Here is a 24,682-nt window from a genome sequence, read left to right on the forward strand (position 1 = left end):
ATAGCAAACTTAAATTCAATAGGACAAGTCCATTTCATTGTATTGTATTGTATTGTATTGTATTGTAGTTGCAATCATTTAGCGCTTCATACCACTGACGTCGCGCCAAAGCACTGTTGAAAAGGGCTAGCCCACAAATACATGAGAGTGATAGAGTGTGTGTGTGATGCACCCTATGTGGGTAGTCTTTGATGTGCTGAGGACCAGATTTGAAAAAGATCAGACTCTTTATTTGGGGTGGTAAGTCATTCACAAAAGTTAATCAGTTCTCCTGGAACCCATTCTCTTTTGTAAAGTTAAAAAAACGTTTGTTCGGGAGTAGGAGGTGGTCCAGGGTACCATTGCAAACCCTCAAACAAATTTGTTTAAAAAAGGAAACATTTTTTTAACTGCGCCTCCTTTTCCTTTAAAGAAAATGGGCTGCATTTAAAAAAGTTTGCTTTATTTAACTGCAATCACACACATGGTGGTTTCCGACCCAAGCTGGCCAACTTCCCTGTGATGGCATCCAATTGTTGTAAGTCACAAATTGTGATCTACCTCAAAAATATTCATGATGTAGATCAGATTGCGACCCACTCCAAATGGGAATTTTGCAAACCGGCCTATTAGTACTTAAGTGGGTTTGCAAAACTCCACACTGGTTGCAACCCCTTACTTTCTGACCAATGTTTTGTACATGAGGCTTTTGATGCTTATTTATAAATAAATATAACTTGTAGGAGTAACCTGACTTATATGTGGGAAGGTGTTGAGGCGGCATGTTCTGGTAGGCTGAGGTGGGGCCACTGCCAGGCAGAACCTACCACTCCTGTCTGGGATGGGTGATTACACTCACTGTATAACCTGTGCTCACCCTTGTGCAGCTTGGCACACAGCAGTCAGGCTTATCACAGAGGCAATGTGTAAAACATTGGCACAGCATGACTACACAATAAGTACACTGAGCGTCACAAGCAAGACTTCACCCGAGGTGTATGAAATTAAAGTTTGTATTCGACACACATGCATTAACACCACAATAACGTCATGTAAATCTGGGCATAAATCACATTCAGAAATGTCACTAATAATAAAAGGCGCAACTGTGTTAATACGAAGACAGCAGGTTGTACACATGAAAAAACAAATTCTTTCCCTTCCCGCACCCACATGCGGTAAAATGGTGTTGGCAGCACAAGCCTCACCCCAACGATCACCCCAATTCAATAAAAAACAGTTGTAGGTTGCATCCCAGTTTCCAATGATAGCAGCGATGTATAGATACAGATAACTACAGCACTTTTGAAATAGCTCCGCAGCCTACGCTGCACCAGTAAACGTCAATGTCAACCACAGTAGTAAAAAATGTGCATGGCAATGCAGCTGTGCAGTGAAATCAGTTCCAGACACTCACTCCCACACACTCAGTCTGCACCGCTACATGGTGCCAGGGATGTCAGCCACGCTCGCCTACACACACTCACACACACACTTGCTTCATGCACCCTAATGTGGTCCTCTGACAACCGGCAGGTGAGGTGTAAATGAGTTGCAGACCCCTCTTGGACTCACACCTTCTTCCACCTTGTAACCAATTCCCACCCCCCTCAGAGTTAGAAGTGACGCAGCCTTTAGCCGGATATTAAACCACTCGTGGCCATTGGTTACACTTATTCAAGATTGCGGGGCAAAGATACAGGGGAAGAGGGGAGAAATGGAGGTTTGGTCCCCACTCAGGAAGGTCACTCATGGGTCTCCACACTGGCCTTCCGGCACAGTCCCCAGTCTGCAAAGCACAGGGGGAAGGTAGCCTTGGGACACGCTGCTCACAGTGGTGCCCAGCCAAGCCAGACACACCACTTCACAGACAGTTACCAATTCGGCACCTCCCGGGACAGGAGGCACCATGTCTGGGGCGTTGATGACTTGGACCACCCAAGGTCACGAGAAGAATTTACCAAATCTGTGCCCTCCTAGTATGGGCACATGATCTGGTGCGCGATTAACTGAGTCGCACCAGACACTTCCGAAAGCAGATGCAAAGTGCTCAATGCAGGGCCTCCCTCGGATGAGGCCCAACATCTGGTGTGCAATGACTTGAGTCGCACCAGATAATTCTGCTTGCACATAAAAATGTTACCACTGCGGTGCCTCCCTGGAATGAGGCATGCGTCTGGTGCGCGATGACTTGAGTCGCACCAGCTACTCCCGCTGCACATGAAACATTACCACTGCCATGCCTCCCTGGAATGAGGCACAACGTCTGGTGCGCGATGACATGAGTCGCACCAGACAATCCCGGTGCTCACAAAAAGTTACAAGTGCAGTCTCTACCTGGAATGAGACACCCCACCTGGTGCGTGATGACTTGAGCCACACCAGGCACTTCTGAACACACAATCAGTTCCCATTCAATACCTCCTTTGAATGAGGCACAACATCTGGTGCACCATGACTTGAGCCACACCAGACAAATCTGGTCACACACACGCAGATGTCAGTTCAGCTGTACCACACAAGGTAGATTGTAGCATTGCTCTGGGTACACCCTCAACATCGAGGGTCGCAACCAGTGACATGGACACAGCATGCAATGAGCGTGCAGTTGGTGGTCGCACAAGAAAAATGCGGCACATTCGACAACCATCTTTGTGAAGCGTAATCTTGCTTTAAGTATAGTGTATGCTCTGTAGTCCAACTGGAGCCATATAGAAGCAGCACATAGGAAAGGGCATTATACAGCCTTCATGGTGTACAACAGGAGTGCATTGAAGCAACTAAGAGGAATGTGCATTATTCAGATAGCCATGGTGCATGAGTCCCCCCAGGAGGAGCATGTGGCAAACCATAGGAATAGGGATTATTACTCCATCTATAGAGTATGCTGTGATAAATCTATTTAGGAGCAGCAGGGACAAACAATAGGAATGTGCATTATGCAAACAGCCATGCAATATTTGGTCTGAGGAGTCCACCCAGAAGCAGCATATTGCAACCCTTGGAAATGGGGATTATGCAACCATCAGTGGTAAATGTTTTGAAGAGTCCACCCAAGCTTTCCAGGGAGCGATGGTCTAGAATGGGTATTATAGAACCTACAATAGTATAAGACTGATGGCTCCACCATGGAGTGAATATAGGAGCAAACATGATACTCTCATCTATATTGTATGCCAGATGAGTCCACCCAAGTGTGGCAGGATGCATCCCATACAAATAAGATTTATACAACTAGCTGAGGTACTTGCTTTGAGGACTCCATCCAGGAGTGGTAGAGAGCAGCCCATGGGAATGTACATTATGCAGACCTCAGTGAAATATGCCCTAGGAGTTCATGCAGTAGTGGCAGGAAGTGAGCCAAAGGAATGACTATTTTGTTACTAGCAATGGTATATTCTTTGAGAACTCCTCCCAAGCATGGTATGGGGCAGCTGTGTGAATGCATATTACCCCAGCAGTCTGAATGGTCCACAGATGACGACATTGCAGCAACCATGATACAACCAGGTACAGAATATCCACCCGTAGGAATGAGTAATAAAAACCAGTCAGAGCAGTTGTTCTGAGGAGTCCAAACAAGGGCAGCTGGGGGAGGGTCAACCCATAGGAATGAGGATTATACAGTCAGGCCTGGTATGTGCACTGAGAGGTCCACCCAGAAGCAATAAGGACAACCCATGGGAACGTAAGTTATGCGACTTCCCATGGTGTATGCTCTGAGCAGTTCAGCCAAGAGAGGCTGAGAGAAACCAATAGGATGTGATAATATACGAACATCCAAATAATATGCTGTGATGGGATCTCCGAGAAGCGACATAGAAACAACCATGATGTGACCCAGCCCGAGGAGACCACCAAGGTAGGGAGCAGGCTTTAACTGTGGGGCATTATACATCCAGCCACGCTAACTCGGCTCTGAGTGCGACCAGAATCTGCCAGGGGCCTAGCCATGGGAATGAGGATTTTGCAACCAGTTTCTGTATATCCTGCAAAAGGTACACGCAGGAGTAACACAGGCGACTCACCTGATTAGGACATTTATGACCAGATACTGTACTTCTTCTGTTTTGTCCTAGTACTTACAAATCTGCGACTTTATTGCTCACTGAGAATATATGGACACGGGAATAATGAAACACTGCTTGTTGAAATTGAGGTAATGCAACTAAACATAGGAGAACTATGTTTATAAGAAATGTGTCGTTTTGTTTTCTATACTATACTAAAGTAAGATTTTTTTAAAGATGTGGCCGCGGCTGCAATGTGGGTTTGATCTTTTTTACAAACAGATATTTTTGATTTCCTTTCTGTCTATGGTTTTAAAGAGTAATCTCCTGTTAACCTTTACTATACAACTTTTTTCTGCAAACCGAATCCTCCTTCGTTTGATTATTAATGCAACCCAATTCCCTAAAATTTGTTAGTTGTCCTATTAATATTTAACACATGTGATGGTAGGTTGGATACACTCTTGTGACCCCTGTTGCCCTGTGGCAGTTTCTAGCCCGCATCTTACTAGTGAACTCTGGGTCACCTCTGCCGCCATCTAATAAGGTAGAGTTTCCTATGATGGCCAGATTGAAAGCTGAAAATACCCGTACTTGAGACACAAACCAGGAAAACTAAGGCACTGAAATTTGGAATTGTTCCCACAAATTGTGGGTGAACGGTAAGTGCACCTCTACATATTCAAACTCTCGCAGTTATTAGGAAGAACATATTGTAAGCAGCTGTCCATATATGATGAGATTCATTGTGAAAATAAGTGTTCAGTGAATCATGATCAGTGGTAGCAGAGATTCATAAAGGCAAGTTTAAAGATAATTTACAATACTTCTTTCTTTCAGTGGCTATCAATATAAAAAAACCTCTACAGCCGATCCTTCAGATGAGTCCCGAACAGGTGTCTCTGGAAATACTTTCACTCTGTGCTCAACTAGATCTGCTGATCAAGAGAGAAGTCATCCAAGTAAGTAAAAGAGAACACGATTTGTTCTTTCTTTATATATCTTAATTCCTGTTTCCTTGGAATGAAACAAAACCAAATCCACGATCAAATTGGCAAATGCAGAATTATTTGAAAGAAGTATTCTCTTTTTTGCCTCCATGTAGATCAATCCCTTCACCGCTAGGGCTGTCTTAAAGCAGTGCTTTCTCCCACACATTCCCACACACAAGAATTAGACTGGCTCTTTCTCACGAAATAAAGCCATTCTGTGCAAGTAGCTATTATCTTTATAGCAAGGACCGTTATCCCCATTAAAAATACTGAGACTTAGATAACAATTTCATGGTTAAAATTTTTTTATTTAATCTTTATACTGTTTATATAGAACTACTCTAGCTCAAATTTCCACCTAGCCTCCAGAGAAGCCCCCCAAATCTTTTGTCATTTCACCAGGTTGAACTTAGAATCTATTGATCTGTCTACCACCCCATATTGTCTAACCTATCTCTCCAGGCAAAAGATTTTTGTCAAGTGTTTCAATGTATCTGCAGCTACACCTTATGTTTAACTCTAAAATGCTCCAATACCTCACTCTCCAGGTATGCTACACAAATGTTAAAAATAAGTAAATAAATACATTTCTTGTGTATGTACTTTGCGCAACATAATGACTTTAAATACATTACACTCTAAACTATAGTATGTAACTACAATGTATACTTAAGCAGATATGCTACATTGCCAATATTTCAGGAGATGTTACATCCAGCATCTCCAGTAATCATGAAACACTATTAATAATCAATAAAACCACATTTGATAAGTAAACCCTGGCTAGTGTTGATGGCAGAGATTGTCACATCATTTATTGGCAAATCTACTGCATTGCAGTGGCATGATTATGGATATCACGTCATTAATGGAAGTGATTGTGTTTTCTTCAGCGTGGATGGTTTAGATTTCTTATAAATAACATGAAAACATTCCACTGATCTTTATACCTTGATCTAGTAATTCACACAGTGTTTTGGATGCCATGTTCACTAATAGAGCATCTAAGGTTAGAATTAATCTGTGCGTCCCATGACAGAACACTCAAGTGAAATAAAGTACAACTCTCCATTGATCACACAGTGTCTGATTCATGTTTACAAATACAGTCTGGCCGCAGAATTACTTATCGCCATGGAGGTCTGCCATGATGTCGTATATGATAGCGGTTATATGTCATTTTTATTTTCCTTCCTTGTTAGGGAGCTTTGTGTTCGCGCATTTCTTGATTGGCCTTCTTTGTGGCAACTATTGTGGAAATCCTGGGTATTACTTCACTTTCTCTAGTGCCTTTTTCTCTCCCAGTCTCTACAGTTGCATTGCATTGCAACTTTGGAGTCCATGTTATGTAATGTTACCTGTATTTTTATAGCACTCTACCACCTATGTGGGTATCCTGACGCTGTAGGAGGTGTGTGAGGCTAGCCTCGAGGGAGCTGACTTAAAGAGCCAGGTCTTCAGCTTCCTGTGGAATACAAGAAGGGAGGAGGAGGCTCTGATGTGTTGTGGGAGGTTGTTGTAGTTTTTAAGGGCAATATAGGCGAATTCACGACTTCCTGATCTGCTTTTGTGTATATGTGGCATGTGTGCTAGTGAGTGTCCAGCAGAATGGAGGTGCCTCAAGGGGTGGTGGGAAGGAATGTGTCTTGCTTCAAGGACCCTGGATTTACCATGGTGTCTATATGAATCATATGTGTTGAGGAGAGAAGCCCACTGGTTTGACTACATTAGATTTGACTGAATAGGTCATCCAATGCATATGCACAAACTAAAAGCACACTAGATCAGTTATGAGACTCTGATGTTGCATCTTAGTACTGTTACTCTATCAAGAATACTTTTGCTATGCCTTCATCTTTCTGTGCTGCATGTAGGTTTCAAAAGTGCACCTTTGAAGGTTTGCTCAAATGCCTCCACAAGCAAATATCATCAATGACATGCTGACAGTTTAATGTTGTGTCACCAAAATATGACTCTTAAGCTGACAGGCATAACTATATTAACTAACAAAGAGATTTCCAGCTCCTGATCCACAACCTTGTACTTGGGCACTTTATTGTGTGGTCTCCTCACTCACAATGATATGATAAATACTTTTTTGTGTTGCTTTTGTGGAATCAAACAATACTGAATCTGTGTTTGTTTTACCACGGTTTGGCTGGTTGAACAATAGCTTGGGCAAGTCACTTAAAATTTATTGAACAAGGTGATATGCACATTGTGGCATATCAACTGTATGTTCCACACAGACAGCATGGAGTTACTTTTCTAGTCATGGTACCTTATGGGGTAGGCAGCTCCACATTACCCACAATATTATTTTGTTTCTGTGCACCCATTCCCTGTGCTTTTCTGTCTGTTCCTACCTCTTGTCTACTTGCACATTTGATTCTGCCCTCAGTTTCTAACAGTCCCTGTTTAATGCAGTGGCCTGAGAGCACCTATTCCACAGGGGCAACCCTTGCATGCAACAGTCCAGGAACTCTGCTCATCTCCACCATTGTGTTCAGAGGCATTCTTGTCTTGCTTAAAATCAATCCGCAAAATTTCTGTCCCCAGCACATCTCTATGACTAAGGCATGGACATCTTAGTTGGGTTCTGCCTGTGTCCACATGAAAACCAGCTCCTGCAGCCATGCTCCAATGGACTGACCTTGACACTGCTTTGCCTGAAGCGGTTTGATGCATTTTTAGTCTGTGAGCCAACACACTCACTAACAGCTGCCGCAGCGGTGCTCTACTGGTCATCATCCCCTGTGTTCAACAGCATCATGAACAATGTGTGTGCATCATCCTGAGCAAAATGCAGCAGAGGTGAGTTTCTTGCCTCTGTCTCCTTTATAGACAAAAAACTATTGCAGCATCACTAGCAGACATGGTTGAGTCAGAGGAAGGTAGTCACCCCGCTTCATCACTAATTCTTTGATCCTGATTGCGGTTCCTGTTAGTGATGGCGAGTGCCAGCAGCGCACTATCAGCCTTGTGGAGCGATGCAGCACAGGAAGAGTTGCACTCATTAGAAGTAATTTTTAAAATTGATGCCTTGGCTAGAAGTACTCCCTTTGCTTGCCATTCACTTAGGGGAGCGTGGTCGGTTCATGGTATGTGCTTCTGTGTGTCTGCTCTGAATGGATAATTACTCATAAGTGCAGTAACTCCTGTCACTGCACATACTGGAATTATAAGTATTTCTTTTTATATCGCACCCAGTATCTTCTGGGAGTGATAAAACTGCATCCTTGTTTAATTTCGGCAAGTGAAAACTGCTGGAATATAAAGGGAGAAAAAGGCACAGAAAATACTGGCACATGCATATTTTTCCACGGTAAAGTCCAAAATATGCATGCTATGCCTCCTTTGACAGGAAAAACTCATAATAGATGTTACTTATAGCACCTGATAAAGTATTCCACTTAATCACTATATATCAGGTGGGATAAATATCACACCTCACACCAGAACACTCATAATGAGGACCATAATGTACAGTGGCGGCCAACACAAATCTCAAGAGGGTAGGATGGGGACGTGGGTAACAAAATAAAAAATAGTAAAAAAAAACTCACATGTCTCGATGGTGCCTGCCGCCTCGCTCCTCTTCACTCCTGATGGTGTGACAGCAGTCCATGGGACACCAGCACAGGTTCCCCACACAATGCTGGAGCTGCTCTCATGCTGTACCTAGCATGACAGCAGTGCCAGGGTTGGTCTAGGCAGCTTGGTCTGCCGCTCAGAGAGTGCACTGGAGTCTGTTCTGTTTCTTCAACCCGGCTGTGCAACACAGCCAGGTTGGGGTAACCTAAGTGCGCATGTCTGTTTGGCTGGCCTATGACGGCCAGCCAAACTGACATGCGCACTTAAGTGCACGCACTCCACTCCTCCTCCCTCCCACAGCCCAGCCCTGCCACTCCCTACACATACTGGCTCAGCCAGCAGCTGAAAAATAAAAAGATAATTAAATATTGTTTTATTTTTCAACTGCTGGCTCGTAGTCAGTGGGGTAACGCTTCTTCACCATTACGGAGGAGCTGCCCCTGAAAATGTATATACAATATTACATATGGAAATATATGATCCACAAATCCAAGCAATAAACCATTACTGTGAAGGCAATTGATATCTGTACAAATGACAAGAAATATAAATAATAGATATATTACATCAGTAAGTTTAGAGTGTGATTGGCTCATGTGTTTCTGATTGTCGTTTTTAGGTTGAGAATAGCAGCGTGCATGTGCTGCTTTTCCAACGTGTTGGTATGTATCTGGGCTTTTAACAACTCCCACCTCACGCTCATCACTATCTCTCGTCCATGGGCTTGCCCTTCAAAAATCATTTGATTACATTGCTAAATGGTTTACGTTTGTCCCTCCTTGGGAGGTTTTGTTACCGCCTTGGCTATCTCCATGGCTAATTGCACTTTTGCCGATACATTTGACTGCAAGCAAACTTATTTTTCCTTTTGTGTCTCTTTGTCGCTGATGCTCATTGCGGCCGTGGCACTGTGAATCGGCTTGCTTATGTGAAACTGTTTTACTTTTGATTTTCAAGTTATGTGGCAAGAAAGGTCCAGTTAAGAGTTTATAACTCTAAGTAATAGCTCTAAGTCGAACAAATGCAAGACCCATTGCATTGCAAATGCTTGTTCTCTGTCATGATTTGTAGTTTGAGGATTTTTTTCTTGTTGACTTTTGATGCTACAGACAAGTAGAAAGGGATAGGCAATATAATGATGCTCATCGACTTTTGATGTAATAATGATGAGAATATAATACCTCTGTTTTGCTTAACGCTTAATTTATTCCACAATTTATGTCACTAAGTAGTATATTGTGTCAAATGTTATAACCAGTATGTGTATCACTGTTACCTTATCTATGATCACTGAGTTTCTTCAGTTTTATGATCCACATCTAATGATAATGAGGATACGCAGGCCCCCCAGTTGAAGAAACAGGCCAAATGGAAGCAAGAATTGGGGGAGTTAGATGAGGATAATTAGCGAGAGGCTCTGGAGTTCCCTACAATGGTGGCAACAGAATCAAGCTTTGGACTTATCCAACTCAAGGTCTTACACAGAGCATATTACACATGCACATTACTACACAGAATTGGTAAGGCAGGGATACAGTTTGCCTTAGAGAATGTGGGCTCGAAGGCACCATTCTACACACCTTTTGAAACTGCCCTCGCATTCAAACCTTCTGGGCAGTAGTGGGGGACTCAATGGGGCTGTCTCTGGAACTGCAACCCAGACTGGTACTGCTGGGTATTTCGGGCCCAATAGACCACTCCCGCTACCAGAAACTGTTAGTGAACTTAGGCTGCATGGCGGGCTAGTGGGTCATTGCGCAGAGATGGGGCTCTGGACTTCCTCTATGTATCAAATCTGGAAACTCGGCATGGGACACCGCAAATTAATGGAAAAGAAAGTCTATAAGTGAGGAGGGAGTCTGAGGAAACTTGATAAAATATGGGGGGGCTGAGATAGGAATGTGGATTGAGGGAGGGAGACTCAGACACTCCTTGATCACACACAAGTAGGAAGGGGGATTGAACCCTCATTGATAATCCTGGTGCACTGGACGAGGAGCTTGGGGAGTTCAGAGCTAAAATGAACAGGGGATACTGCAATAACTGGTGACTTAGTGGGTATTCCACTCCCAGATATCGGAACGACTGGGTGGTGGGTGGTTCTTGTGACTGCAATGTTAACTGTATCTGTTGTAATGCAAAATAATAAAACATATGTACAAAAAATATTATCCACCATCTAATGATAAATAAAACAAAATTAGTTTTAAAAGAAATCAATAAGTAATCATATGCATTCAACAGATGAACATTTGATAAACATGATTAACATTCCAGTATTCGAAGTAGAAACATTTTAAAACATATAATTAAAGCAAGGAGTTATGTATAACCTTCTATTTCGGCCACTAATGCTATATATATTGATATATACTTTTACTGTATTTTACAGTTACAAGAGAAAATTAAAGAAGACATGAGTCCAACAGAATCCGATTGGTTTCATACAATAGGTAAGAACATTTTTCTGAGTGATTTTATGCTGAATACAGCTTGATCAAAACCGATGGCAGCACAAACAGTGCTCAAATGTTCATCTATTTTGTTTGAAATCAAGACAAAAGTTCAACAGGAATCCCTAACATAATTACGAGTTGGGAGCTGGAAGTATTAAGTAGTAATAAATATACCCTCTTACACAGACGAAACATGGGTTATTTTATTAACAGTGAAAACTGTAAATTTAAGCTGGTAACTTGAAGTATACCAGGAAAATAGAGAAAATAAAAGAACTGAAAATGTCGCGTCTACCTCTGCATATAACTGCAAGGCAAATGAAGACACAATGTATGCATTTAAGTACCCTCATTTTTCTTTTCAAGGGATTTGATATATGTAGGCACTCTCATTTTTTGTGTATGGTTCAATGGAATTCAAATTGCAGTTGGGAAACAATACTGGTTTCCTAAAGATCTTAGTGATCCTAGTTGGACCTCCTAAACAATGACCTTACTGAGGCGGACATTATATTTGCAAGAGGAACTGGGCCTCATTGTTTTATACAGAAAGGTCCTAGTAGTAGAGCAGATAAATAAGGCTTGTCTTATAGTGCCAGAGGGTTCTCTGTGCATGCTGCCTCTGTATGATGTAGTGTGGGTCTGTCTTATCTCTCCTGTCTGCTGTTGAAGGGGCTCGCATGCATGGGTTGGTCTGTGCCAATATCCCTTCCGCTGCAGGTCTCATTAGCAGAGGGACAGTGAGTTTATCTGGCACTCCCTGTAGCCTGTCACATGGTCACATGAGCAGTAGGGCTGTTTAAAGCATGTCAAGTGTCGGGAGTTCCCAACCACACCATAAACTCTGAGCTCTGTGCTGACCCAGCAGCTGAAGCTCACCTTCACTGGCTTCACTGCTGGCGTGTAATAAACAATTGCAGGCCAGAAAGGATGTAATAGTCTTATTGTAAGTACATTATGGCGTCTGTGATTAGAAACTTTAACTACACTCATATTAAACCTATGGGAAAAAGTTTCAGTTTCACGTTTAAGAATAAACAGGGTGCTCATATGGATGGATCAAAGAGGGTTCCTAAATTAGAGATATAATCAACACTTCACATAAACATCTAAATGTGCCATTCTTCATCGGTAATTAGTTCCTATGCCTTTTTTAAGTGAATACAAAGAAGACATATTAAAATTAACAGATGAGGTACAGTTTGTTAAAAAAAAGTTACGATTTTTCAATCAATGTGACTTTAACGAAAAACATGAAAGCATGAGGAACATTGATCCTTGTGAATACACAAAGTAATAAATTATGAAGACTAATTTCTAAATCTGCCTTCATTATCTCTACCGTGTCAAATAAGGCTCTAAGCAGAACACTGATTTACAGACCACAAACTGATGATAAGGTGAGCTATTGCCATACATTTATACATACAGAGGCCGTTTCCTGTATCACGTTGACTAGAGGGATCATGGTAGAAAAGTATTATTGAGGAAAATATCTCAGCTTACAACTAAGGCCATTACATGTACAAGGCAACAGGTTATCATTGTAAGTTTGATAAAAACACATGATAGCTTAATAAGCTCATCCACCAGTCTTAGAGTAGAGTACCATATTATGTTTTTGCTATTCAGATTAATGTCCACAGCATGAGGAACAGAGATTTCCAAACTGTGTTGGAGCTTATATGACATTCTATATCTTTCGACCATTTAGTTGTTAGAAACTGGACATCCAATAGGAGGGTGCAGCATTTCTTCCTAGTTTTAAAAGCAAGGTTCAATCCTGGGGAGTACAAAGCCACAGTCTCTCAAGTCTCACAAGTGGGTGGGTTGCCCACTGTTCAATCCTGGGGAGTGCAAAGCCACAGTCTATCAAGTCTCTACAGTGGGTGGGTTGCCCACTGTTCAATCCTGGGGAGTGCAAAGCCACAGTCTCTCAAGTCTCACAAGTGGGTGGGTTGCCCACTGTTCAATCCTGGGGAGTGCAAAGCCACAGTCTCACAAGTGGATGACAGTCTCCACTGGTTCTGGAGGGGGCATGGTGCCCAGAGTGCTTCATCCTGCCAAGGACTGAGGTATTGGATGTCTATCTCCACTGGTTCTGGAGGGGGCATGGTGCCTAGAGTGCTTCATCCTGCCAAGGACTGAGGTAGTGGATGTCAATCTACACTGGTTCTGGAGGGGGCATGGTGCCCAGAGTGCTTCATCCTGCTAAGTACAGAGGTAGTGGATGACAGTCTCCACTGGTTCTGGAGGGGGCATGGTGCCCAGAGTGCATCATTCACCCCGTGACGGACTCAGTTGCGTCAGTGCCCTTGCTGCTCATGGGCCAGCGGTGCTTGAGATGGCGGTGCTCTGTTCAGCGGTGCTTGAGATGGCAGTGCCCTGTTCAGCGGTGCTTGAGATGGCGGTGCCCTGTTCAGCGGTGCTTGAGATGGCGTGCCCTGTTCAGCGGTGATTGAGACGGCGGTGCCCTGTTCAGCGGTGCTTGAGACGGCGGTGCCCTGTTCAGCGGTGCTTGAGATGGCTTGAGACGGCGGTGCCCTGTGCAGTGGTGCTTGAGACGGCGGTGTCCTGTGCAGCGGTGCTTGAGATGGCGGTCTCCATTGCAGGGTCTCAGCTGCTGGCGGTCCTTAATGGCCCAGCGGGGCTTTTGCTGGCAGTCCTTCATGGCCCAGCTGGGCTTTTGCTGGCGGTCCTTCATGGCCCAGCGGGGCTTTTGCTGGCGGTCCTTCATGGCCCAGCGGGGCTAATGCTGGCGGTCCTTCATGGCCCAGCAGGGCTTTTGCTGGCGGTCCTTCATGGCCCAGCGGGGCTAGTGCTGGCGCTCCTCCATGGCCCAGCGGGGCTTTTGCTGGCGGTCCTTCATGGCCCAGCGGGGCGAGTGCTGGCGGTGGCCTCCTGGGCAGGTGGGCTGGTGCTGGCGGTGGCCTCCTGGGCAGGTGGGCCGGTGCTGGCGGTCCTGTCCTGGGCAGCTGGGCTTGTGCTGGAGGTGGGCTCTGGGGCATCGGGGATGATGGCGGTCTTCTCCACCGTGCTGCTCTTCCCAGACTTGCAGGGTTTCTTGTGGCACTTCCCCACCTTGGAAGGTGTCACAGCTGACTCCACACTCCCACCGGGACCTCTGGGAGCGGCTTTGGTGGCTGGAGTCTTCCCCCTCTCCTGCCGGGCACTGGTCAACTTCTGATGCTTCACAGGTGGGGGACTGTCTGTGCTGTGGCTCCGTGCCACACTGGCTGCCCTCGTGGCCGGTGCACTCCAGATTTCGGTGACTACTGGCACCACTGGTCCCGGAGATGTTGTGGCTGAGGTGCTACTTCGGGACCTATGAGACGGACGGGGTGGGGGAGGTGTGGGAAAGAGGTCAAGGTTGGACAGGAAAAGTTTTTTGGAGACACTGGGACGGGTAGCTGGAGGGGGTTTGGGAGTGGAGGAAGAGGTGGTGGTTGTAGGAGGTGTACGTTTGGTGACTTTGGGTGAAGGTGCATGCGCTGGAGGCTGTTGTGAGGTGGATGGCTGTTGGGTGGGTGTGTGCCTGCGTTTGTGTATCTTGGGAGGGGGCGTCACAGACACACTGGGAGAGGACACAGGGGACGTGTGAATGGCAGTGGGGGTGGTGACTGCACGTGAGCGGGGTGTGGTGGTGGGTGTGCTGGAGAGGGACGTAGTGGCTGTAGAGGTAGTGCATGCAGGTGTGAGTGTAGATGAGACTGCGAGGGAGGAGGGAGACGAGGAGGAGGGGGACACAGTGGAGGCAGTAGATGTTGGTGCGTCTGCATGTGTGTGATGCTTGCGTGAGTGCCTGTGGGATGTGTGGTGCTTATGTTTGCAAGAGCTTGCCTTGTGTGTTGACGTGTGTGCATGCTGGTCTGTAGGTTTGCTTGGGATAGGCTGAGGTACAGGGGTTTGTGGCTGGGTGGAGGAAGTTGGAGGGGGGAGGCTAGAGACGGGGACAATGGCTGCCATCAGTGCTGAGGCCAGAGTCTGAAAAGCTTGCTGAAGAGCCGCCTGACCAGAATGAATGCCCTCCAGGAATGCATTGGTTTGTTGCAACTGCCTCTCTACACCCTGGATGGCATTCAAAATGGTAGACTGCCCAACAGTGAGGGACCTGAGGAGGTCATTGGCCTCCTCACTGAGGGGAGCAGGGGTGACAGGGGCAGGGCCTGAGGTGCCTAGGGCAAAGGTGATGCCCACCCTCCTGGGTGAGCGGGCACGGGGCAAAGGCTGAGGGGCTGCTGGGAGGGCGGTGCTGGTAGGGGGGGTGGCGGCTGTACCTGTAGATGCGGGGGGCACAGATGTTGCCGCCACCACAAGGGAGCTCCCATCAGAGGACGAGTCCGTGTCGCTGGTGTCAGCTCCTGTCCCCGCCGTGGAGCTCCCCTTGCCCTCTGTCCCACTGGTGAACTCTGAGTCCGTAGTCTCGCCCTCCAGGGCCATGTGGGATGCATCTCCCTCGTGCTCCCGTGCCACTGTTCCTCCACCTGATGATGCTAATGCACACAAGAACAGGGAGACCACAAAAAGGGGGGGGGCGACAGAAGAAAGACATGTTGGGTGCATGCATTACCGCTACCGTTGGCGGACACAACAGACACAGAAGCCCCCTGCACTACGCTGCGCTCTTGGGGTCCACTGTTCAATTCCTGGGAAATGGCCTACAAGGCTATGGACGACATCTGCACACATAGATGACACAGGGGCATGACTAGGTGTACTTGGCACTCTACAGAGGTGGGGTGGGGTGCCACATGGCCTGCCTTACGGAGGGGCCTTGCCTACGGAACTCGCCCTGGCCTAGGGAAACCCACAGCCCACCTCCCCCTCCCAGACACCTCCACTGCGCGCAAAGTCAGCAGAATGAGAGTGTACTCACCCCCTTGCGGCTGCTGTGATGCCCTCAAGCGCCCATCCAACTCCGGGTAGGCCACCGCCAGGATCCTGACTTAGAGGTCAGAGAGCCACCATTTCAGGGGCCCACATGGCTTCATTTTCAACTGCGTCACACATACCTAGGCCTAGACTCTACACACATACAGGCCATCTTTTGTGTATGAATGGTGTTCTGTATAAACTGTGGGTACGTACCTCTGAGTTGTTTGACTCTGTGCTTGCTGTTGTCCTTCATAGGCACCGTCCGCTGGGACATGTGAGGAGATGGCGGCATCCTCCGGTGTACCGACCGTTGGTGGACCTGTCGACAATGGAGGAGCGACATGTGATTAACACATACAGGCTTGACCGTGCCACAATCCAGGAACTGTGTACCCAGTTGGAGCCAGACCTGATGTCAGCAATCCGCCATCCCACAGGAATCCCCCCTCAAGTGCAGGTGCTGTCAGTGCTCCATTTCCTTGCAAGTGGGTCTTTTCAAACAACAGTGGCCATAGCATCAGGGATGTCCCAGCCTATGTTTTCCAACGTATTGTCCAGAGTGTTGTCTGCCCTTCTGAAACACATGCGGAGCTACATAGTTTTTCCTCAGGTGGAGGATCTGCCTTCAGTGAAAGGTGATTTCTATGCCCTGGGACACATCCCCAACATCATAGGTGCCATTGATGGGACACATGTGGCTTTAGTACCCCCCCACAGGAGTGAACAGGTGTACAGAAACCGGGAGAGTTATCATTCGATGAATGTACAGATGGTATGTTTGGCAGACCAGTACATCTCCCATGTGAATGCCATGTTCCCTGGCTCAGTGCATGATGCCTACATCCTGCGGAATAGCAGCGTCCCTTATGTGATGGGTCAACTCCAGAGGCACCGTGTGTGGCTATTAGGTGAGCACCTGGAAGCAAGTCAGTGGGAATGGTTGTCTGGGTCTGGGGATATCCCTCCAAGTTAGTGTGTGTCTAACAGTTGTCCCTCACCATTTGCAGGTGACTCTGGTTACCCCAACCTGTCATGGCTACTGACCCCAGTGAGGAATCCCAGGACAAGGGCAGAGGAACGCTACAATGAGGCCCAAGGGCGAACTAGGAGGGTGATCGAGCGGACCTTCGGCCTCCTGAAGGCCAGGTTCCGGTGCCTCCATATGACAGGTGGATCCCTATTCTACTCACCAAAGAAGGTGTGCCAGATCATCGTAGCCTGCTGTATGCTTCACAACTTGGCTTTGCGACGACAGGTGCCTTTTCTGCAGGAGGATGGTCCAGATGGCGGTATTGTGGCAGCTGTGGAGCCTGTGGACAGTGAAGACGAGGAAGCAGAGGAAGAAGACATGAACAACAGGGACTCAGTGATCCAGAAATATTTCCAGTGAGACACAGATAAGAGTACAGACCTGCCTACTACATGTACTTTAACACTACTACCTCTCTACTGCCTGTCGTTTTCACCCAGTGTATGGTCACTGAGTTGTCACTTTCCCTTACGATTTCACAGATGTGGGTCCCACTGTGTGACATCTGCTTAGATTCCTCATGGACTAGAGCTGTGTGGCATAGGTATGTTGACATTACAATTTAAAGAGCATTTTGTCACTGTAATTGCTAATACACTATTTCGAAATCAGAGACAGACTCCAGATTGTTTTGTGCTTTAAGGGTGTTTATTTTAGTGCTCAATATTTGAGGGGGTAGTGAAATGGTGAGGGGTGATGGCGGAGAAATGTCCATGGCAGAATCCAGTCTATTAGTCTCACAGGTGCATTGCCCATACAGTATGGGCATAGGAAGTGGAACTGGGGCAGTTTAAGTATGGACAGGGTGACAAAGTGGGACAGTAGGATGACAATCAGGGTGGTCTCATTTCTTGGCGGGGGTCTTGGCATCGTGCTTTGTCTTTGTCCTGGATCTCAGAGACCGTTTGCGGGGTGGTTCTCCCTCTGCAGGGGGTGGGGTGCTGGTGTGGTGGTCCTGTGGCGGGGCGTCCTGTCCACTAGCGCCGGCAGAGGTGGTGGGCAGTTCATCGTCCATGCTAGTGTCAGGGGCCCCTTGTAGTGCCACAGTGTCCCTCCTGGTGTTCATGAGTTCCTTCAGCACCCCTACGATGGTGCCCAGGGTGGCGCTGATGGTTCTGAGTTCCTCCTTGAAGTCCATATACTGTTCCTCCTGAAGGTGCTGGGTCTCCTGAAACTTGGCCAGTCCCGTTGCCATCGTCTCCTGGGAGTGGTGGTAGGCTCCCATGATGGAGGAGAGGGCCTCGTGGAGAGTGGTTTCCTTTGGCCTGTCCGCCCCCTGTCGCACAGCAGCCCTCCCAGTTCCCCTGTGCTCCTGGGCCTCCATCCCCTGGACCGTGTGCCCACTGCCACTGCCCCCAGGTCCCTGTTGTTGTTGGGGTTGTGGGTTATCCTGGGTTCCCTGTAGTGGTGGACACACAATGGCTGATTGATGTGTCCTGGGTACGAGGTATGGGCCCGCTGGGTGGGTGCTGTGCTGGTGTTTCCAGAGGGGGGAAGCTCTGTGGTGGCCTGTGACTGGGTGAGGAGAACCGACTGTCCCGAGGTCCCCGATGGGCCGGGCTGGTCATCTAGATCCAGTTGGACAGAGCTACTGTCATCACCGTGGGCCTCTTCTGTTGGTGGTGTGGACATGTGTGGACCCTCCTGTCCGGTGACGTTGGGTAGGGGTCCTGCAGGGGTATAAAAGGATGGTTATGACATCTGTGTGTGTCATGGTGTGCAATGGGTGGGTGACCGTGTACCCCAGTGCTTGCATTCCTGTGTGGGACCTTGTGTGATGATGGTTTAGGGGGTTGTATGGGTATGTGCAGTGGGCATGCTTTAGTGATGTGTGTCCATGCTTTGTTGTTGCATGCAGGGCTTGGTGTTGGGATGGGTGGTTTGTGATGTTGGGATATATGTGAGGAGTTGGAGTGCTGGGGATGAGGGTGAGGGTGGGGGTATGTGCTGGCATGCAGGTAGGGTGGGGGATGTAATAATTAAGATTTGTCTTACTTGAGTCCATTCCTCCACCTACTCCTGCGAGGCCCTCAGGATGCAGAATCGCCAAGACCTGCTCCTCCCATGTTAGTTGTGGGGGAGGAGGTGGGGTTCCGCCGCCAGTCCGCTGAACCGCCAGGTGGTATCTTGAGACCACAGAACGCACCTTCCCCCGTAGGTCGTTCCACCTCTTCCTGATGTCCTCCCGATTTCTTGGGTGCTGTTCAACTGCATTGACCCTGTCCACTATTCTTTGCCATAGCTCCATCTTCCTTGCTATTGAGGTGTGCTGCACCTGTGCTCCGAATAGCCGTGGCTCTACCCGGTCGATTTCCTCCACCATGACCCTGAGCTCCTCCTCCGAGAACCTGGGGTGTCTTTGCCGTGCCATGGGGTGGTGTAGGTGATGTGTGGGGTGGAGTGTGTGGTGATAAGTGTGCTGATATGTAGTGGGGTGTTGTGTGAGGTGCGTGGAAGTTCTGTGGGTGATGGTGTTGTGTGCCTGTGGATAATGTTGTTCTTGCTGGTGCTGTCTCTCTTTGGCCTTCTTTTGGAATTTTTGGTCGTAGGGGTTTGTGGGTGATGTGGGTGTGTCTTTTATATTGTAATGGGTGTGTGGGAGTGGTGTGTGTATGTGTATCAGGTGTGTGTATTTTGAATTGTCCAATGTGGCTGTGTTTTGTAGATGTGTGTGTATTTTGAGCGCAGCGGTGTGTACCGCCAATGGAATACCGCGGTTGAAAGACCGCCGCGTGGATTTGTGTGTCGTGATAGTGTGGGCGTATTTCTATTGGTGTGACGGTGGAGGTTTTGTTATCGCCAGTTTATCTCTGACCTTTGGTGTGGCGGACTTGTGTGGGTGTCTGAATTTTGGCGGATTCCAAAATGTGGGTCATAATAGCTGTGGCGGAATTCGGCGGCCGCGGCAGTGTGTTGGCGGTCTTCTGCATGGCGGTAAGCGGCTTTTACCACCAATGTTGTAATGAGGGCCAAAGTCTTTATTGTGGTGCTTCCGGTCATCTAATCCGTGCCTGCCCCATTCGTCCGTCAAAGCCCTTGGGAAATGACAACTCCCGTCCTCTGTGAGAAGGGAGCGGACGGGATGTTCGGAGATACCTTCCATTTGTTCCTCCACAAAAAAAGTAGTAACAACTCTTTTCCTTTTACCTTACAATTAGCCGATGGCTGTGAAAAAAGAGCATTAGCCTTGTTGGATTGTGGGGCCAGTGGTATCTACTTAGATGAAACTTGGGCTCTGGAAAAAAAATACTTCTGGTACTCAAAGACATACCAGAGCAAGTTCATACAGTGGATGGTTCTCTTCTAGCCTTGGGACCTGTCATTAATACCATTCCTACCTTGTGTTTACAATTCGGGAGACATCAGGAATAGGTCTCTTTCAATCTGAAATCTTCACCAGATCACATCATGATTCTAGGTATTCCATGGCTAACCTGGCACAATTCCTATATTAATTGGGAAACTAGAACCATTTCACTTTCTTCCCAATTTTGTCAACAGCACTTTTATTTATCAGGAACTTACTGGTCCCCGAAGAACATGTTATTAACACCACCTAAAGTAGGTTGTTCCACTAACCTCCTCCAAGGAGTACCCAGTCATTATCTGGAATATGCAGATGTATTTCAGAAACCGGATAAGCCAGTAGTACCACCTCACAGAGAATATGATTGTGCCATCCCTTTGGAACCTGATGCTGTAGTCCCCTTTGGGAGAATGTATTCTCTTACCGAGCCTGAGAAAAAGATCCTCAAAGAATATCTAGAGGAGAACATTCAGAGTGGTCTGATTGCCCCTTCCTCTTCACCCGCAGGGGATCCCCTCTTTTTCGTACAGAAGAAGGTGAAGGCTTTACGTCCTTGTATAGACTTTCGCAGATTAAATAAGATCACTACTAAAGACCGCTATCCTCTGCCCCTCATTAAAGATATTTCATAAGCCGTCAGAGGAGCAAAGAAATTCACCAAATTAGATCTTAGGGGAGCCTACCATCTTTTAAGGATAAAAGAGGGTGACGAATGAAAGAGTGCCTTCAGAACTCCTTTTGGCCATTATGGGTATCGGGTAATGCCCTTTGGGCTCACCAACACTCCTTCCATATTTCAAAGGTCTATGGACGCTATCTTTTCTGACCTTTTACACCAAACGGTGGTTGTCTATTTGGATGATATTCTAATATTCTCCACTCACCCAGAACCTCACACTAAACATGTACTCCAAGTACTAGAAAGGCTGAGGCAACATCATCTATTCTGCAAACCAGAAAAATGTGAATTTGATCAGACTGAAGTGAAATACTTGGAGTATCATATCAACCAAGTAGGTATTGCTATGGACTCAGACAAGGTCTAAGCCATACTGGATTGGCCATCCCCCTCATCCTTCAAAGAAACCCAGTGTTTTCTAGGATTGGCCAATTTCTATCTTCAATTCATAGCTGACTTCGCCCAGCAAACCAGTCATATCACACAAACTCTTAAGAAAGAAAATCTACGGAAAGGCTTCTGTTGGACCAAGGATGCGGAATCCGCATTTCAAGCATTAAAACATTCCTTCACTCAAGCTCCCATTTTACGGCATCCGGATACCACTAAACAGTTCATTGTTGTCACAGATGCTTCAGAAAAGGCGATAGGGGCAGCCTTACTGCAAAAACAAAGTGATGATGGGTTAGAACACCCCGGATTTTACCTTTCCCACATATTGTCTGATTCGGAACGCAATTACTCGGTCTTAGAACAAGAACTGTTCGTCTGGAAAACAGCTTGCACGAAATGGAGACAATTTCTTATGGGATCTAAAGAACCCTGTGAGGCGAGAATAGATCACTGAAATTTATAGTGTTTAAGAAACTTCCAATGCCAAAATAGTCGTCAAGCCCAATGGGCTTTCTTTTTTCAGTCAATACGACTTCTACATAATGTATATCCCTAGTTCCCAAAACATTTTGGCAGATGCCTTGTCGCGACACTATCCTGAATGTAGTGATTCTACTATGCAAAATGTAATTGAACCTGATAGAATCATCGGGTTAGTACAATCCTTTCTTGACAAAGTCAAATCTGAGTATTCTAATCTCGATAAAACTGAAATGAATAAATTACGTCCACAGTTAGGTAAAGATAAGGAATACTATTATCACAAGAAACCATTGTTCCTGCCTACTAAAACAGTCCAAACTGAGGCCCTACGTATGTGCCACGATTCCCCAATCGCAGGTCATCGCGGTATTAAAACCACCCAAGATCTCCTTCTTCGTTCCTTTTGGTGGCCCACACTGAAAGCTATGTGACTTCTTGTCCCATCTATGCACAAGCAAAGACACCTCGTAACAGACCAGCAGGGTTGCTCCGTCCTTTAACTGTTCCACCGGCTCCGTCGCATACTGTATCCACTGACTTGATGTGTTCTCTGCCTCCCTCAGCTGGGTATCAAGTAGTAATGGTGACAGTTGACACATTCACTAAATTGGCTCATTTCACTGCATTAAAGAAGTTACCCACCGCAAATGAATTAAGTCAAATCTTTATTCAGGAGATCTTTCGGCTTCATGGCCTTCCTCAAGTCATCGTCTCGGACCATAGTTCCCAATTCATCTCACGCATTTGGAAACAATTCTGTAAAGCACTCAAAATCGACGTGGCTCTGTCATCTGGCTTCCATCCCCAAACAAATGGACAGACTGAACACCTAAACCAGGGTCTTGAACAATATTTACGTAGTTTGTGCAATGCAGTGTATAGTGCCTCAAAGGTCTCTCCATTTTATTGCTCTTATGGGTTCCATCCTAAGGCCTTTCCTGTTACTCTCAGAGAATCATCTACACTCCCTGCCATCACAACATTTGTTCGACGACTATGCGGTATCCAACATGTTATACATTCTAATCTTAAAGCCACCAAAATACACATGAAAAGGATGGCTGATAAAAGACGTTGTGATGCCCCGTCTTATCAAATGAATGATAAAGTCTGGCTTTCCTCTAAATTCTTACCTCTCCGATTATCCCAAAATAAGATCAAACCCCGGTATTATGGTCCATTTCTGATCCTTCAAAAGATCAATCCCGTTTCTGTTTGTCTTCGTTTGCCTCGGTCTTTGAAAATACATCCTGTGTTTCATGTGTCTAAGCTAAAACCCTATGTTCCTGATCCTTTTCACAGACAATTCTCCTGTCCTCCTCAATTGGTTGATGATGTGCCTGAATACGAGGTCCAGGAGATCTGTGACTCTCAGTTCTTCAGTGGAAGTCTCCAGTTTCTCATCTATTGGAAGGGCTATCCTATGAGAGAATGTTCCTGGGAAGACACCTCTTCGGTTCATGCCCCTCTTCTGGTCCGTAACTTTTTCCGTCTTTTCCCACACAAACCTGGGGTCTGGGGGGGGCCTACTGTCATGCCGCGGGAGCTCGTGGCATCCCCTGCTCAGGCCGCGGTGGGGGCCGCAATCCTTTTTCCAGATTGCGGGGCCCGCTACGGCCCTTTTTTCCAGCCACGCTCTGTTTTCTTTACCACGGCGAGGCCCATGATTGGGCGTCGGTCCTCGCGGTGTATAATGCGTGGCACGGGTGTTGTCGCGGGGTGCACGCATCCCCCCCTTGGTCCTTCCACTTACCTGGTGTCACATTCTAGGACCTTCTCTTTTTCCTTCTTCTTCCTGGAGGAGCCATTGTTTCTCTTTCCCAGCATACCATTCTCCTTTCATCTTCCCTGCATGCATCTGTTTCCCTTACTACAATGGTGTATTTCCCTATCTGGTTCTATAGCCCCTTTCCCAATCCAAGATGGCAATCCTACTTCGTCCTGCATGTCACTTCCTGTCAAGGGGTATATAAGAGGATAGATTCTTCTTCTCTTTGCGTTGCAACACTTCTCCTGTGGTGGTCACGCTCCGGCTGGTCTTCTATTGGACTCCAGTTTCGCTCCTGTTTTTCCTCTGTCCTTCCAGTGATTTTCCAGGCATTGAAGTTCTGATTTTCTTGTGTCCTTCTGTTCCAGAGAGTTCCTGTCTGGAGGTTTTTTCCCTACGGGGTTTTTCCTCTGGGACTCCTTCTGGAGGGCACGGACTGTGGTGGCGTACTACTGTCAGCAGCACCATGGCTACCGGAAGGGGTCGCCCCTACCTCGGCCAGAGTAGGACGTGCAAGAACCAAGGCCGCACGCCATCCCCATCTGGTCTGGATGATAAGCCAATGGTAAATCGTGACAAAGGCATGTGTGTAGTGTTTCATAATGCAGCTGTTGTTCAGGGACCTCAGTGCCAATGTGGAAGAGGAAAATACTTTTGCAGACTGCATCACTGTGCCTTAACTCTCTGTCCAGAGGTGCAGTACAGAACTTATTGGGATTTACCCTGCTGATGGAAGCCTGAACCACCAAGCTCTTAGGAGCCGGGTGCTGGTTTACAGCTGCTGAGTCCTCTGGGTCAGGTCTATGGCCTAACCACCGGTTGACTTACAGATGCATCCGAAAATGGTTTAGACCAGGTTGCTTCAACTTTTCATTCAAAAGCCTCTTTAAAGGCAGCGGAGCTCTGAAGTAGCAGGGCAAGCCTGCACAATTTCTGACAGTACACATGCCTTTGTCTTTATGATATGCACTCTGCGTGGGCATAGAACCAGATGGATGTCCAAAAGGAGCTGTTGGTGCAAGGATGGGACCCCACCTGCAAAAGTCTTACTGTGAGCACCAGCTGCTCCATAGGGCCTGAAGGCACCCCAGATGGAGCAAATATCATCCTAAAAAT

The 24,682-nt window shown here is 46.8% G+C and overlaps 1 protein-coding gene across 2 annotated transcripts in view; it reads left to right on the forward strand.

Annotated features, from left to right (window-relative positions):
• Positions 1–24,682, forward strand: part of LOC138250007 (uncharacterized) — a 117,990-nt gene that overhangs the window by 33,155 nt on the left and 60,153 nt on the right. For both annotated transcript variants that reach the window (XM_069204309.1, XM_069204308.1), the window contains exons 2-3: positions 4,830–4,951; positions 10,968–11,028. In XM_069204309.1, the coding sequence (XP_069060410.1) occupies positions 4,871–4,951; positions 10,968–11,028 (142 nt within the window). In that variant the 5' untranslated portion in view covers positions 4,830–4,870. The remainder of the gene's footprint in view (positions 1–4,829; positions 4,952–10,967; positions 11,029–24,682) is intronic.

Source organism: Pleurodeles waltl, chromosome 8, assembly GCF_031143425.1.
Source record: "Pleurodeles waltl isolate 20211129_DDA chromosome 8, aPleWal1.hap1.20221129, whole genome shotgun sequence".
Taxonomy (NCBI): domain Eukaryota; kingdom Metazoa; phylum Chordata; class Amphibia; order Caudata; family Salamandridae; genus Pleurodeles; species Pleurodeles waltl.